A 15,537-nucleotide genomic window follows, 5' to 3' on the forward strand; every position below is an offset into this window, starting at 1 on the left:
CTATCTCCTGGCACCCGAGAGAATAACAAGCATTGTAATTCAATCAAGTTTGCGTTTTAATGAAACAGATCCTGTGATTGGTCAGAATGCCCCAACTCATTAAAAATTACCGGTCATTAATTGTCGATAACCACTCGCTAAAAAATCCATTAACAACCTGCTGGCGAGGCGCATTGATACAGCCTCAACTAGTCTCGGTTAGCTTTCTTTCTCTTTCTTTCTTTATTTGGTGTTAACGTCGTTTTCAACCACGAAGGTTATATCGCGACGGGGGAAGGGGGGGGGAAGGGGGGGGGGGGGGGGGGGAGATGGGATAGAGCCACTTGTTAATTGTTTCTTGTTCACAAAAGCACTAATAAAAAAATTGCTCCAGGGGCTTGCAACGTAGTACAATATATTACCTTACTGGGAGAATGCAAGTTTCCAGTACAAAGGACTTAACATTTCTTACATACTGCTTGACTAAAATCTTTACAAACATTGACTATATTCTATACAAGAAACACTTAACAAGGGTAAAAGGAGAAACAGAATCCGTTAGTCGCCTCTTACGACATGCTGGGGAGCATCGGGTAAATTCTTCCCCCAACCCGCGGGGGGTTATTTGGTGTTTAACGTCGTTTTCAACCACGAAGTTATATCGCGACAGGGAAAGGAGGAAGATGGGATAGAGCCACTTGTCAATTGTTTCTTGTTCACAAAAGCACTAATAAAAAATTTGCTCCAGGGGCTTGCAACGTAGTACAATATATTACCTTACTGGGAGAATGCAAGTTTCCAGTACAAAGGACTTAAACTGCTTGACTAAAATCTTTACAAACATTGACTATATTCTATACAAAAAACACTTAACAAGGGTAAAAGGAGAAACAGAATCCGTTAGTCGCCTCTTACGACATGCTGGGGAGCATCGGGTAAATTCTTTCTTGTCCCAACCCGCGGGGGGAAAAGGAACATATACCAATAACAAAAATGACTAGAGCAATACCCGGTAAAACCAAAACATTCCAAGTACAGTGTTGACCTTGGAAAGTTTAGGACACATAACAAAATGTTCAAAAACAAAACCAAGCTTGTAGTGTATTCTTAGCTGTGAAATGTGATCCAAGTTCTATATTAACCAGTATGCAAACACACATGGTACTGTTGGTAAACACATTTCACCCATCAGATGTTTCAGGAAAAAGAATCACACACACACACACACACAAGAATACATCCTATCCATGCATTCATTAAAAAGAAATGTACATTGCAGAGACAAGAATCTTCTCCCGTTAAAAAAAATGTAGCTAAGCAGTAAACCAGCATGAGAATTATCATCCCAAGTATATAACTGTTCAAGCAATAATCTTCATCAAGTTATTTTACAGAAATGTACAACTTCTGCACACTGCATCTCGGTATTAGTGCATGCCATCCAATTCATGCATAAATTCATTCTTCCATCTTGCCCTTTGTAAATGGCAGCCATTTATTTGAATTTCATGACTAACACTTCACTAGCAGTTATCACTACTAAATTAGAATAAAACAAAATGGAAAAAAAAGTGAAAAAAGCTGTGCTTATACACAGTGCTGTGCTTATGTACAGTCGGTATACATCTATTTTACAGCAATAAAAGTATGACACCAGATTCATGAAGGAACTATGTTTGTTCTTTTTGTGACTTTGTGCAAATGGCAGCCTGCTCATCATTTCTTCTTCGTTCATGGGCGGAAACTCCCACGTTCACTCATGTTTTGCACCAGTGGGTTTTTACGTGTTTGTTTGTTTGTTTATTTGTTGCTTAACGTCCAGCCGACTACGCAGAGCCATATCAGGACGAGGAAGGGGGGGATTTTGTTTGTTTATTTGTTGCTTAACGTCCAGCCGACTACGCAGAGCCATATCAGGACGAGGAAGGGGGGGGGGGGGATGAAGGGGGCCACTTGTCAAGCGATTCCTGTTTACAAATGCACTAACCCATTACTTGTGTCCCAGCAGGCTTTAGTAAAACTAAATTAATACCTACTGGAAGATTACCAGTTTCCAGTATGTTAAAATAGGCTTAACCTATCTACTGCTGGACTTACATCAGAACACTAACAGATTAAACTATACATGAATCGCGAGACAAGCGGCAAGAGAAGAGATTTTTGGAAAAAATACAGGTGAATGAGCAAGAAGGCAGAAAAAAGAAAAGAATTCATGAAGAAAAAGAGAGCATATATGACAGGAAAGAGGAACCAAAAATCTACCTAACAGCAAACTAGAAAGCTCCTGCGGTTCCAAAAACAGGAGGGGCCTTTAATTTCATAACCGCAGTGCCCCACTGCGGGAGTTTTTACGTGTATAACCGTTTTTATCCCGCCATTCAGGCAGCCATACGCAGTTTTTGGGGGAGCCCATCATTTGAACTTCATTACCACATTAATGATTATACATGTATCGATATCTGTAAATCATAAAACACCCAAAAAATAATTCCTCAAATAATAACAATCATCATGTACTTGAGCTTTATCCGATCAGACTATATCGAACAACAGAGAGTACAACAGTGTAAACAGAACAAATCATGATCTCATGACACTAAACACAGTCAGCCACCAAACTGGTATTAGACTCATTCCGGACATAACTCTGTCGGGTTTGTATGAGTTGTAAAAAAGTGAATACTCTTGCTTTTACAGAGTCAATATTTAGGCCAGTCACTAGCAAGGACAGGCATGGGAATTACAAATTGTAAAAAAGGCTGAACATTTGAAAGTAATAACAAAGTCGACGGCGCGAAGCACCTAGCCTTACTAGGGGGGGTCCGGGGGCATGCCCCCCCCCGAATTTTTTTTTCTCTCCAAAGAACCCAAATGGTGCAATTTGGTGTCATCTTAGCTCCACGTTTGCCATGTAATTCAGTTTTTAGAACCATTTTTGCCTCCCCCATTTTTTTTTCGGTGGAAACTTCTGCTTTTTCGGCGGAACAAAAAAACCAATTCGGCGGAAATTAGCCTTTCGGCGGACAATTCCCATGCCTGAAGGAGTGTGTCGGAAACACATGAACAAGGAGCTCATGTAGAAGGCTTGACTTGAAAAGCAAGAATATTAATTCTTTCATAACCCATACAAACCCGACAGAGTTGTTTCCCCCAGTCCATCTATTGCAGCTTACACTTTCGGACACCTCTGCATATCAAACATGGTCCTAGAGGGAGGCAAATTCTTTCTTTCTTTATTTATTTGGTGTTTAACGTCGTTTTCAACCACGAAGGTTATATCGCGACGGGGAGAGGGGGGAGATGGGATAGAGCCACTTGTCAATTGTTTCTTGTTCACAAAAGCGCTAATCAAAAATTTGCTCCAGGGGCTTGCAACGTAGTACAATATATGACCTTACTGGGAGAATGCAAGTTTCCAGTACAAAGGACTTAACATTTCTTACATACTGCTTGACTAAAATCTTTACAAACATCGACTATATTCTATACAAGAAACACTTAACAAGGGTATAAGGAGAAACAGAATCCGTTAGTCGCCTCTTACGACATGATGGGGAGCATCGGGTAAATTCTTCCCCCTAACCCGCGGGGGGTAATTCTAATCATGCACAAAAAACAAAAAACAAAAAATAAAAATACAGGTCAACAAATAAAATCATAATCATAATCATGCCCACTATACGTACAACAACAAAATCCTAATCATGCACACTATACATAGGTGTACAACAACAAAATCCTAATCATGCACATGCAAATGAGTATGGTACACTACTAGAACTGCCTGATATACGTTATGACAGTGTCTTGAGTATACAGCGTTTCTTGTTAGATCAGGGTATGAGATGTTTGAATAGCAAGCTGAAAGAGTGGATCGACACAACAACAAAAAACTTAGGAAGAATACAAAAGAAAGGACAAGGAAATCAACACAGTCCACATTGGTACTTGGAAAGATAAAGACAATTCTAATACGATTACATTCCCATTTAAACAAATATATTTTTTCTATAAAATATACAATAATTCAATCGGACAATACTTTTACATCCACAACTTTCCATACAACAGCAACCAAAGATAAAGCATATATATGACATCAAAAACTAATGCTCAGCATTGGAAATCAGAATAAATCTTTGCCTAGTACAACATATTTTGGAGAGAAAAAATGTTAAAATGAACACTTCTCATGTACATGATTCAAAACAAAAGTTAAAAATTATTTTTTTTACAAGATGTTCAACAAATACTGACCATTTTATGTCAAAACGGTAATAACATTGAATAAAATAATAGCCTGCGACTATGTGTTCCCCCTCACATAAAACTAAGACACTGGCAGCTAGTCATATTTTGTGATATGAAATGAAGGGGTTTTTCTTTCTTTATTTGGTGTTTAACGTCGTTTTCAACCGTTCAAGGTTATATCGCGACGGGGAAAGGGGGGATGGGATAGAGCCACTCGTTCATTGTTTCTTGTTCACAAAAGCACTAATAAAAAAATTGCTCCAGGGGCTTGCAACGTAGTACAATATATGACCTTATTGGGAGAATGCAAGTTTCCAGTACAAAGGACTTAACATTTCTTACATACTGCTTGACTAAAATCTTTACAAACATTGACAATATTCTATACAAGAAACACTTAACAAGGGTAAAAGGAGAAACAGAATCCGTTAGTCGCCTCTTACGACATGCTGAGGAGCATCGTGTAAATTCTTCCCCCTAACCCGCGGGGGGCATCACCAAAAACAATTACTGGCATTTCAACCACACGCACAATAATCAAAATTATAGGTAAATTTAAAACACGTTTTTATTTTTAGTACATGTAAGACCATGATCTTTAATACACACGTGTGTATTGTTCAGGTATGTACCGGGGTAATCACATTCACACCTTAGTGTGTTCATTCCATTTAGTTTGTGCTCTTTGTTCAGACTACAAACTACAGTGCATGAGAGCATATTCAGAAAAATCCTATACTTTAAATAACAGCACAGAAGCATATTCATTGTGTTACATGTCTTAACCCCTTCACTGCCACAGTGGTAGTAACTTATCCGAATGGTCTATGGGAAAGAACTGTGTTTAGAACCCCTACAAGTACTTGGCCAGTGGTTACCTCCCATTTAGTTTTCAGAAATGTCCTGAAATGTTGTTGACACAAATCCCAAGTATGAGATACGGTTATGGGCGTACGATAAACAGAAAATGACCACGTATTACATACGGGGTGGGCAGTGAAGGGGTTAAAAAGAAAACATTAATCTGTTGTATCCTATGAACTTGAAAGCCAAATCAGCTCCCTTCTACAACAAGAAAATGTTGCAACAATATGTTGACAGTGAGTTGTACTTCCTCAGTTGGAAGAAAAAAAATGGCACCAGATTGACGACACAATTCAAAGAAAAAGAAAAGAAAAGGAATGTAGAAATAAATTTGGAAAGGAAAATTTGAACTTTGCAGAGACACATTTGATTTAGTCTGTCATGATTTTGTTGTCTCAGAGATTCAGAGTTCTGATCAACAAACAAGAAATACACTGAAACAAGCAAAGTCATGTTCACTCAGGTAGATTCATGTTGAGAACCTTTTACCAAACTTGTCTTTGAAATTCAGGCGTTACAACAACCATTCTTTCTTTCTCTCGTCTGCAACCTTAACCCCAGTCACAAGCAGCATTCAAAACCTTTCACTTATCTTTTAAAACCTAATTTCATAAATGACTTCAACCTGTCAATCAAGCTTGGATGTCCATACATCAAATCCATTACAAAAAAGGAGAAAAAAAAAGGAAAAAGGAAAAAAAATTCAATTCATGAATATCTGATCTTTTTGGCAGTTGGTCCAGAACGTACAGGCAATGAACATGTGAACAAGGGAGTGAGCTAGTCGGTGCCAAAGTACTTTTGTCCGAAGTGGTTGGGGGTGACGTGATGGATCTCTGTGGTCACAATGGTCAGCCCGGGGAACTTGGTCTGGATCTGCTTGACCGCTGCACACATCGTAATGAAACAATGAATAACACATGGTGATCATGAAACAACGATGACAATGAAACTATGATCAATGCATTGTGATAATGAAACAATGAATAACACATGGTGATCATGAAACAACGATGACAATGAAACTATGATAAATGCATTGTGATAATGAAACAATGAATAACACATGGTGATCATGAAACAACGATGACAATGAAACTATGATAAATGCATTGTGATAATGAAACAATGAATGACAATGAAACAATGAAACAAATAATGCATGGTGTTATTAAAACAATATACGTTATTTGTATTTATGACCAAAATATGACATGTTACACAGACTGAGACAGTCATTGTTCCTCCGAGAACGCGCCAGCGATCGAGGTGAACAGTGACTGTCGAGATCTGTGTAACATGTTATATTTTGGTCAAAAATACAAATAACATTTATGTATTGATCGATTTTTAGTAAGAATTCCTTTTATTTGTTAACAATTGAACAAACACAAACATGCACTCTGTTGTAGTCTCGTAAAGCCACCTATATATATATATATATACAAGAAATTGTTGGCTGACTCAAAGAAAGGAAATCCAATGTTGAATCAATGCATTGAATAATGTATGCCTGTATGCGGACCTACGAGCATTCATGTACATGCAATGCAAATGCATTCTCTCTCTTTCAGTTACACACACACCAATACATTTCATAAAGAGCAGCATTGTTTATGCAGAATCTGCCCACACAGACACTGCTATTCTGTTTCCCCTTCTTTTTTTTTTTTTTTTACATGAATGTACACATGCGTGCACACTCACACATACAAATATACGCCCACACAAACACACTAATAATACTTTTCCTACAGCAGTATTGTTTGCACAGGATCTGCACACGCGGGTACTATTTCAAGCTCCTTTTCTCATCTTTTACTTAGGCACACACAAAAAAAAGGGTGTGGTTACGGTAACATAGCCAAAAAAATAGGGTCGGAAGGTCGGCAATCACTTTTTTTTTAAAAACTTTTTTTTCTAATGTGTACAAATTAAACCTACTTGACAGGGAAATAAGTGTGCGACTCGAGCGCTTTCGCTTTCATTGCGTTTTCTGCACTCGTTTTCTTGTTTTTTTTGGACAAATGTAATAAAAAGTTATAGGGTCGGCCCCTAAAAATAGGGTAGGTCGGGTTACCGTAACCACACCTATTTTTTTTTTTAGGCCTTATAGATAAATATTATATTTTTTAAATTCAATTAATTCAATTATCCCTGCTGACCCTAAGGAGCAACAGGCATAAAATATAAAAAGTACTCTAACCTTGTGGGGTGCAGAAGAGGTTGAGCAGAATGATGTTCTTCTCATTGACGTAATGTTCTTGCAGCACGTTCACTGCTTTCACCACCGTGTTCCCTGTGTCTGTTACACAAAGGGCAACGCTCAGATAACACAGCCCTCAACACCAACACTATGCAACATTTTACATTAAAAAACAAAATAACATCACTGTATGTCCCGGAATATGTTCAAGAAGGGCAACCCTCAGAAAACACAGCCCTAAACACCAACACTGGGAAACATTTTACATTAAAAAAAAACCCAGTTAAATGTGTTCCCTGTATATATGATAAAGGGTCTTAAAGGAGAAGGGGGTGGGTGGGGTGTGTTTACAGTACCAGAAAGTGCAAAATCCATTCCTTATGTTCAGGTCATGATTTGACAGCCACCACCCCCCCCCCCCCCTCCCCCCATTTTATCATAATGGCAGTACCAGATTTAACCGGTTAGCATGGAAGAGCGACCACATTTTGTGAGGGCAAAAATGCATGCTTGTACAAAAAATACTGAATTGGAAAATGGAGAGTGCGATTACTGGGATTATATTTCATCACACACCTATATAAGAGACAAACTAAAGCCTCCAAAATCCCAGTTAGCCAAACTTACTTCTACTTCTTCGTTCATGGGCTTAGACTCCCACGTTCACTCATGCTTTTAGCACGAGTGGATTTGTAAGTGTATGACCGTTTTTACCCCGCCATTCAGGCAGCATACGCCGATTTCAGAGGAGGCAGGCTGGGTATTTTCGTGTTTCTATAACCCACCAAACTCTGACATGGATTACAGGATCTTTTCCGTGCGCACTTGGTCTTGTGCTTTGCGCGTACACACGAAGGGGGTTAAGTCACTAAGCAGGTCCGCACATAAGCTGACCTGGGAGATCAGAAAAATCTCCACTCTTAACCCATCAGGCGGCAGCGACCGGGATTCGAACTCACAACCTCCCGATTAGGAGGCCGACGTCTTACCACCACGCCACTGTGCCCGTCACCAAACTTACTCATTATGGGGTACATGAGGAGCACTTTCCGATGACAGATGTCGTGGGGAACCTTGGCGTACACACTCTTTGCTTCGTGCGTGTCTTCGTCACTTGTGATCAGAATCTTTCCCAGACGGATCGACCGGCAACAGTCACGCAGGCCTAGTTCCATGGCCTCTCCTGCAAACACAACAACAACAATATGGAAAAACAAGCCACTGTGACGAGCACAAGAGTACAGCGCAACTCCCCTTTTATTTTTAAGATCTCCAAATTCAGAAAATATCATGTCTTGAAAAGGAGGGAGCCGCAGAATGGTGTAAATTTAAAGAAGTTGTGAACAGAAAGTCTAAGGAAGCAGGGTCTTAAAGGGAGGGATGTTTTAAATTGGGGGGGAGGAGGGGATGCCACATTGTAAAAGCTACATTAAAATAAAACACCTTTTTAGCCCTCACAAAAATCTTAGAACATCAGGTCTTAAAAAGAAGGTTAATTAACAAAGGTTGTGAACAGAAAATATAACAAAGGTTTACAATACAATACAATACAATACAATACAATCATCTTTATTCATCTCTAAAAGAGAAATTACAAGCTTGACTGTGTGTCTGTAAAATCAATCAATTAATCAATCAATCAACCACTGTATTCCTCTAAGCAAAGCAACAGAGCCTAATATTTTGTACAAGACAAGTGCAGTTCCCCGTAGTTGATAACCTGTTCAGTTCAGACCATCAACAGCAATATCTGCTTTCAAAATATCTTGGTAAATTAGTCGTAACTGAAAAACAACAAATGCAATAGTTCCAACTTGCTGCTAATGCCTAGTAGGGTCTATCTGGAAGCTTTCAATATCAGAGGTTAGAAGACCAAAAGCATTATCATTTATAATCTAAATTGGTGTGTGGGCGCAACTCAGTGTGCGACCAGTAGTGTCAGTGTCGGTGCTCTGTAAATATCCTCAATTTGTTTTAAGGATATTAAAATCTTTAAGTCTTGAGTTGTACCATCAAAGTTCTATATCTCACCACTGCGCATAATGCTGACTCCACAATTTCCCTTCTCGTACTGCAGGCCATTGTATGTCTGACCTGGAACAAATTAATAAACACAGATATTCATGAAGTCGGCAGCAATTTTAAACAAGATCAAACACCAAAATAACAAGTAAGAACACGTCGGTTTTGAAGATACCAGCAAATTTCTCAAAGCCCTGAAGTTAAAAAGATTGTTTTTTCTTTCATCGTTATTTATCATCATTTTTTGTATTCACACATAAAGAAAGAACAATGAAAAGAAAAGGACACTGTCAAGAGGAAAACACAGAACCCCTATATAGGTCTTTGGAAAAGGTTAGAATCCTTAGGCACAGTCTTGAACTGTGAATGTCAGTAGTCATACCAAAATGTTGAAAGCATTAACTCATTCCCTGAAACCAATGAAGAACACCAATCACTTTGGCACAAATCTGAGATGGGTTTACCTGTAGGGAAAGGGATAACGTGTCACTGCTTGGCATCGCTTTTGCGACATTGACAGTGTGCATCTTGTCCAAAGCTATTTTTAAAATGCATAATTTAATAAATAAAATTTGTTGTTTGTTTGTTTCCTTCAATCTTTGTTTGTATTTTGTCTTCTTCTTTTTCATAACAAACATAATCATAAGATTAGTCCCTTTAATTGGCGGCGAGAAATGGATGTAATAAAAGCACAGATTTGCTTATGGCATTACGCTCGTTAATAAAGAATTATATCATTTTTTTTATCTTATAGTTATACAACAATTCATTCCCTGACAACTTTGATGAAAAGCAAAAGCAATCACTTTGCCACAAATTAATGTTTTAGATTGGTTTACCCGTCGGGGAAGTGATAACACATCTCTGTGTGGAATATAATTCAATCCCTGACGACTATGAAGATCATCAATCATGCTGCCACAAATTTACCTGAGATTGATTTACATGCGGGGGTCATGATGATATCTCTGTGCGACATACCCACTCCTGGGAACCTCAGATTTGCACTTGGTGTATTTTCAAACAAACTTGGTGTATTTTCAGAAAAGTGAGCGTACTCCACACAGCATTTGAACATCCATTATTCAACCATGCTTCACACGCGCCCGTCGCACCGTTAATTAAGTTTACCAAAACATTTAAAACAAATGCGTCTTTCAATGTTTACTGACAAAAACTGTAACCATGTGTCAAAATACTGAATCGGCTTCGGGATGCATTACGTTTGTGAAGAAAAATAGTCTAGAAATTTTTCTCGTCCTATTTTTTTCCCACTGACCGTACTGATCGTATTCTAGACAATCATGCGTACAAAATACGGCGAAATCGTATGGGTTCCCAGGTCTGCATACCATATTATTCATTCCCTGCTATCACTTTGGATAACATCCGAGGTTGGTTTACCTGTAGGTGTAGTGATGACACATTCTCTGTAGGGCAGCTGGTTCAGACCTTCTTCCACCACTAGACGAATCTGCAATGTTAAATGCAAAGCTTTTTAAAATTAATCTGGGGGGCCCGGGTAGCTCAGGTGGTAGAGCACTGGACTTGTGATCGAGAGGTCGCTGGTTCGAATCCAGGCCGGGACGGACACGGGTCAACTTTATGTGCAGACCCAGAGACGGTATCCATCTCCCACCCCCGTGTCACCACAATGGCACGTTAAAGATCTTGGTCATTCTACCATAAGTGCAGATGGCTGATACCACCTAAACACGCAAACATCAAAAAGCCGTGAGGGCGTAAAACTCGAATCGTATAAACCAATTCATGTCCAATATAGGCAATTAAGACCTGACGGACAATAAGCCCCTTAAAATTTACTTACTAAAATTAATCTAAAAATACACCCTTATCCGTTTACCCCCTCAAACGCTTTGGAGTACAACTACAATGTAGCACTTTGTCCAAAAATAGTAAAGAGAAGTGCAGTGCATCTTTTTCATTTTGTTACAGCAAAAGTAACACTAACAGCTCAAAAATACACCAAACAGTAACAGACAGTGCTTTGTTTCACAGCAACCATAAACTATCATCATCAACTCTTGAGTACACTTTGACTTGATAAATCTTACCCTGGGACAGGCTGAACTTCTCTAACCCAGTGTGGGATTTTCAGTGGGGCGACCACCCCCAACTCAGCGCGTCCCCGGGTGGCGGATAGGGAAACGGACTTCAGATATGAAGACCAGCCGCTTGCGGCCGCGGACCAAACTGGCGGTGTTTCCTACCAGGGTGGAGTGGGGTAGCAGGCGGTACTGCTACTCCCTTCGAAATGCTCCATCGCCCTTCGACGGGACTCATCTAATGCGATTATGGGCGCATTAAAACCCTAGCTCCGGGTGGGATCCCGGCAAATCCTCCCCCCCTGTGCTCTCAGGGTAGGACGTACGGGCCATGAGCTAAGGGTGAGGTATATAACCCCAACAGAAACCTCGAGTGCTTTCTTTATTTGGTGTTTAACGTCGTTTTCAACCACGAAGACCTCGAGTGCTGAAGACAGAGGTACTGGGCTGCACGGCGCACTCTAACAAACCAATGCACCACGCATCAACGCCAATCGACGAACGCAAGAAGAAGAAGAGAAATCTTACCAGTCTATCGGCATAAAAGATGAAATCACTTCTGGAAGTGGACCTGAAAAATAAATAAATCAATAAGAAAACAAAGAAGGCTTCTTTACAACTATGCGATGAGTCCCTTTCATTTCATAAACTTGCTAGCAACATTAACCACAACAGGAGTTTGGTGTAATATTACAGACTTATTTAAGTTGTGGACACAATCCATAACCTGAAGAATTGAAGAAATGTTTTCCTTGCTTAGATAAATCAAATAATGATATGTCAAATTGCATGCAATGACCTAGCTTTATTGCCTGGTGACGTAATGTTGATTTCATTTATGAGTTTGCCAGCACACATGCAGACACACACAAGACGTCCACATACACACTACACAGACACACACTATGTGAACACTGACAGTGACACACGTGTACACACACAATATTTTCATGGCCTGCATTTAATGATTTATTAATCCTTTTTACTTCACAGAATAAGCTGTTGTTTCAGAATAATCTGTATTACTTTCCTACTGCTTAGTATAATAGTACACTATATATATAATCAGTCAGTGTGTCATGAGCCTGTCAGTATAGGAAGCAGCTGTTCAACCCCACTCTGCAGGATAGAAACAGATGTCATAATATTGCATCCGTCAGCGTATTTTTTTCAATAGCTGAGTGTATGCACACATTCTGTGCTAGGACATTTGTGGGCGAGAAATTGAGACTGAGAGCACATTAAATGGTTAAGACAAAGAAAACAAATCAGAAAAGTGGATTTTAAATATATATTATACTAGATGAATACCCGCTTCGCCAGGTACGGCTGTGCCGGGAAGAAGTCGAGCCGAATACCCGGCTGCGCCGGGGACCCGGCTATGCCGGGTGTAAGCCGGCGCACCGCACGGAGGAAGGGAGATAAATGCGGCTGAAAACACTGGAGAAGATAAGGAAGAGTTATTGGGAATGGATCCAGAGAAAAACCAAAATCGGTTCAGCGCTGTTGAAATATCTCATCGATGAGGTTGTGTCCAGGGTGTAGCTGAATACTGTCTCCAAATTTGAAAAAGATCCACCGAGAACTTTGGCCGTGCATCGCGGACACACACACACAGACAGACACAAGTCGTATAGATATATATATATAATTATATATATATATATATATATAAAACTAAAAGTCAGAACTCAGCTGATATAAAAAAAACTTCAAACATCCTAGCACATAGCTGTACTGTGTACATTAATTGTCTTAACCTCTTTCTATAGATCTGCATGCATGGTAATTTAAGACATCAACCACGCGGGCTTCTGCCAGTGCCCTTATAATAAAAAATATATTATAATTAACATTAACTCCAGACTAAAAGTTTCCCTGAGCTGCCAATTCAAGTTAAAGTTATGATTAGGCCAACAAAAAAAATAGGTGTGGTTAAGGTAACATAGCCAAAAAAAATAGGGTAGGAAGGTAGGCAATTACTTTTTTTTGTACTACTTTTTTTTCTAATGTGTACAAATTAAACCTACTTGACAGGGAAATAAGTGTGCAACTCGAGCGCCTTCGCTTTCATTGCGTTTTCTGCACTCGGTTTTTTTTTGTTTTTGTTTTTTGACAAATGTAAAAAAAAGTTATAGGGTCGGACCCTAAAAATAGGGTAGGTCGGGTTACCGTAACCACACCTTTTTTTTTTAGGCCTTATGTAGAACAGAAAAGGGTTGTTCTCTGGAGTTGGGACACCACAGAGGGTCATTGGATTGAAATAATAAGTTTGACAGTTTTGTTCGTTACTATGCTTCTTTATGGGTGTCTGAATGTTGCTTGATGATGTTAAAGCTATTCTACAATTTGTTTAATAAAAAAATAACGTTTTGTGTATTCGTAATTTGGGTAAATACGTCAAATCGAGAGGCCAAAATGGCAGGTAATTTGTGACATGCTGTTGGATGAAGGGATTGAAGCAATAACTAATGTCGTACGGAATGAAAGAAACACGAAAAAGCCCATGAACAGTTTGTAACTCATCATAAACGCATGCATTTTGTTCTGTTTGCAGAAGATCAACACAATCTGAAATATTAACCATACTTGTATGTGGTCAACTTTGCAACGTGTCGTTCCACAGCAGCCCGAACTTAATTTGCACAAAACAGACCCACTTATCACAAATGCACGACTATTTTTGGCTGTCAATACTTTAGCACACTTCGTAACATGTGTAACGTCTTTCAGTTCAGCACATACACGGAGGCAACTCCTGTCAGTTGTTCCAAGCTTTATTCATTTCTTAGTAGAGGCAAGCACATGTATGGTACATCGACCTAGATATTCTCCAGCATGGTGGGAAGTAACGTGCAGTACGCATGTCCCGTGACGTATGACCTTGTTACAATGCGCATGTCTGGCCTAGTGCCTTACTAAGCTCACTAATCGTGTCAACATGCATGTATAATATGCAAGAAAAAAGCAAATAACGTCCACAGTTTTTGCAATCTGTCCATTTAAAACTGTCAGAGCATTTGGTTTCGCCTTTTTTCGGTTACAATGTTACCAGAGAACAACCCAAAAGCATGTCGACATGCGGTAAGTATATTTCTCACAAGAGAAGCAAACTTATGCGGTGACATATTTGATAGAGTAATACTGATGCCAGTAATAGTATTGCAGTTACACCAAAATTCAATTCTTTCATTCGATTCCTTCGAAAACACACCCAGGAATTAGAAAAGAAGGATTTTGAGATGTATAGCAAGTTTCTAATTTAAAATATAATTTTTTTAACGATTCAAAAATATAAAAAAAATAATACTACTAATTAATAGTTCGATCACCAGCAGTACTTTGGAGATGGGGGATTTAGTCATAAGGATTTTAAATTTTATGAGAGATAAACAAGGCCGGCTCACGTCTATACCCATAGCCGCATGTGTACACACGGTGTACAGCTTCTGAAAGCTTCATTATACTCATTGTTATTGACCTGTTTACTGGAGCACATATAATTAGTACTCAATCTCGATTTTAGTGACAACTGACATGCAATAATCTAATATATTTGACTTTTAATAAACTTCAAATGAGTAACAGGCAGATCTCAGACCTATGCCAGTAGCATAGAAACAACGATTTCTTTGAAGTTACGCAAATATTGCAGCATTGGGGACATGCAGTTCCTGCTACTCAAGCAATAAACACGTGGAAGCCGACAGCAACTCACTTGTCTCTCATCATGGTCTGAAGTTCCCTGACACTCTCAGTCACACGAAGGACTTTGAGTGACGTTTTAAACAGTTCATCATCCAGAGTTGGTACAGACGGGATCACGTCGGGGTTCATATTTTTCACTTTATATCTTTCAAGATGCACGTACAGCCGCCACAGCAGAATCCGCTTTGTTTGCGTTTTGCTGGTGGTCACGTGACCTAGTTTGTCAATCTGTCGCTTTAAACTTGGGTATTTACTTGTGAGTTGAATTTTGCGGAAACTGTTGATAAAATTAGATCACTGCAAGTACTAAAACAGTCTGTGTTTTAAGAATGCAATACATAGCGTATTCTTATTGTAAAATGCCTGTGTGTATTTCCTGCTCTCGCAATTTTTGAGCGTCAAGGGAAGCTATTCTGCAGTATGTTTGCAAAGGGGCACAAC

At 39.3% G+C, this 15,537-nt stretch overlaps 1 protein-coding gene across 1 annotated transcript; it reads right to left on the minus strand.

The window, feature by feature from the left end:
• Positions 1-284: 284 nt before the first annotated feature.
• LOC138963136 (uracil phosphoribosyltransferase homolog) lies at positions 285-15,440 on the minus strand. Its single transcript, XM_070335166.1, has 7 exons — positions 15,107-15,440; positions 11,917-11,959; positions 10,727-10,796; positions 9,332-9,394; positions 8,322-8,483; positions 7,301-7,399; positions 285-5,981 (listed from the first exon to the last, which is right to left on the minus strand). Exons 1-7 carry the CDS (start codon positions 15,223-15,225, stop codon positions 5,875-5,877), a joined length of 663 nt encoding a protein of 220 aa, XP_070191267.1. The 5' UTR covers positions 15,226-15,440; the 3' UTR covers positions 285-5,874.
• Positions 15,441-15,537: the final 97 nt, after the last annotated feature.

Source organism: Littorina saxatilis, linkage group LG3, assembly GCF_037325665.1.
Source record: "Littorina saxatilis isolate snail1 linkage group LG3, US_GU_Lsax_2.0, whole genome shotgun sequence".
NCBI classification, from domain to species: Eukaryota; Metazoa; Mollusca; class Gastropoda; order Littorinimorpha; family Littorinidae; genus Littorina; species Littorina saxatilis.

What these genes read in the sequence shown, in the direction of transcription:
- LOC138963136 (XM_070335166.1), bottom strand. Translation starts at nt 15,225, where the DNA reads ATGAACCCCGACGTGATCCCGTCTGTACCAACTCTGGATGATGAACTG. An exon ending in AGTCAGCATTATGCGCAGTG is followed by an intron (nt 8,484 to 9,331) that starts GTGAGATATAGA and finishes TTGTGTTTGCAG; the next exon opens with GAGAGGCCATGGAACTAGGC. An exon ending in CCTCTTCTGCACCCCACAAG is followed by an intron (nt 5,982 to 7,300) that starts GTTAGAGTACTT and finishes CGATGTGTGCAG; the next exon opens with CGGTCAAGCAGATCCAGACC.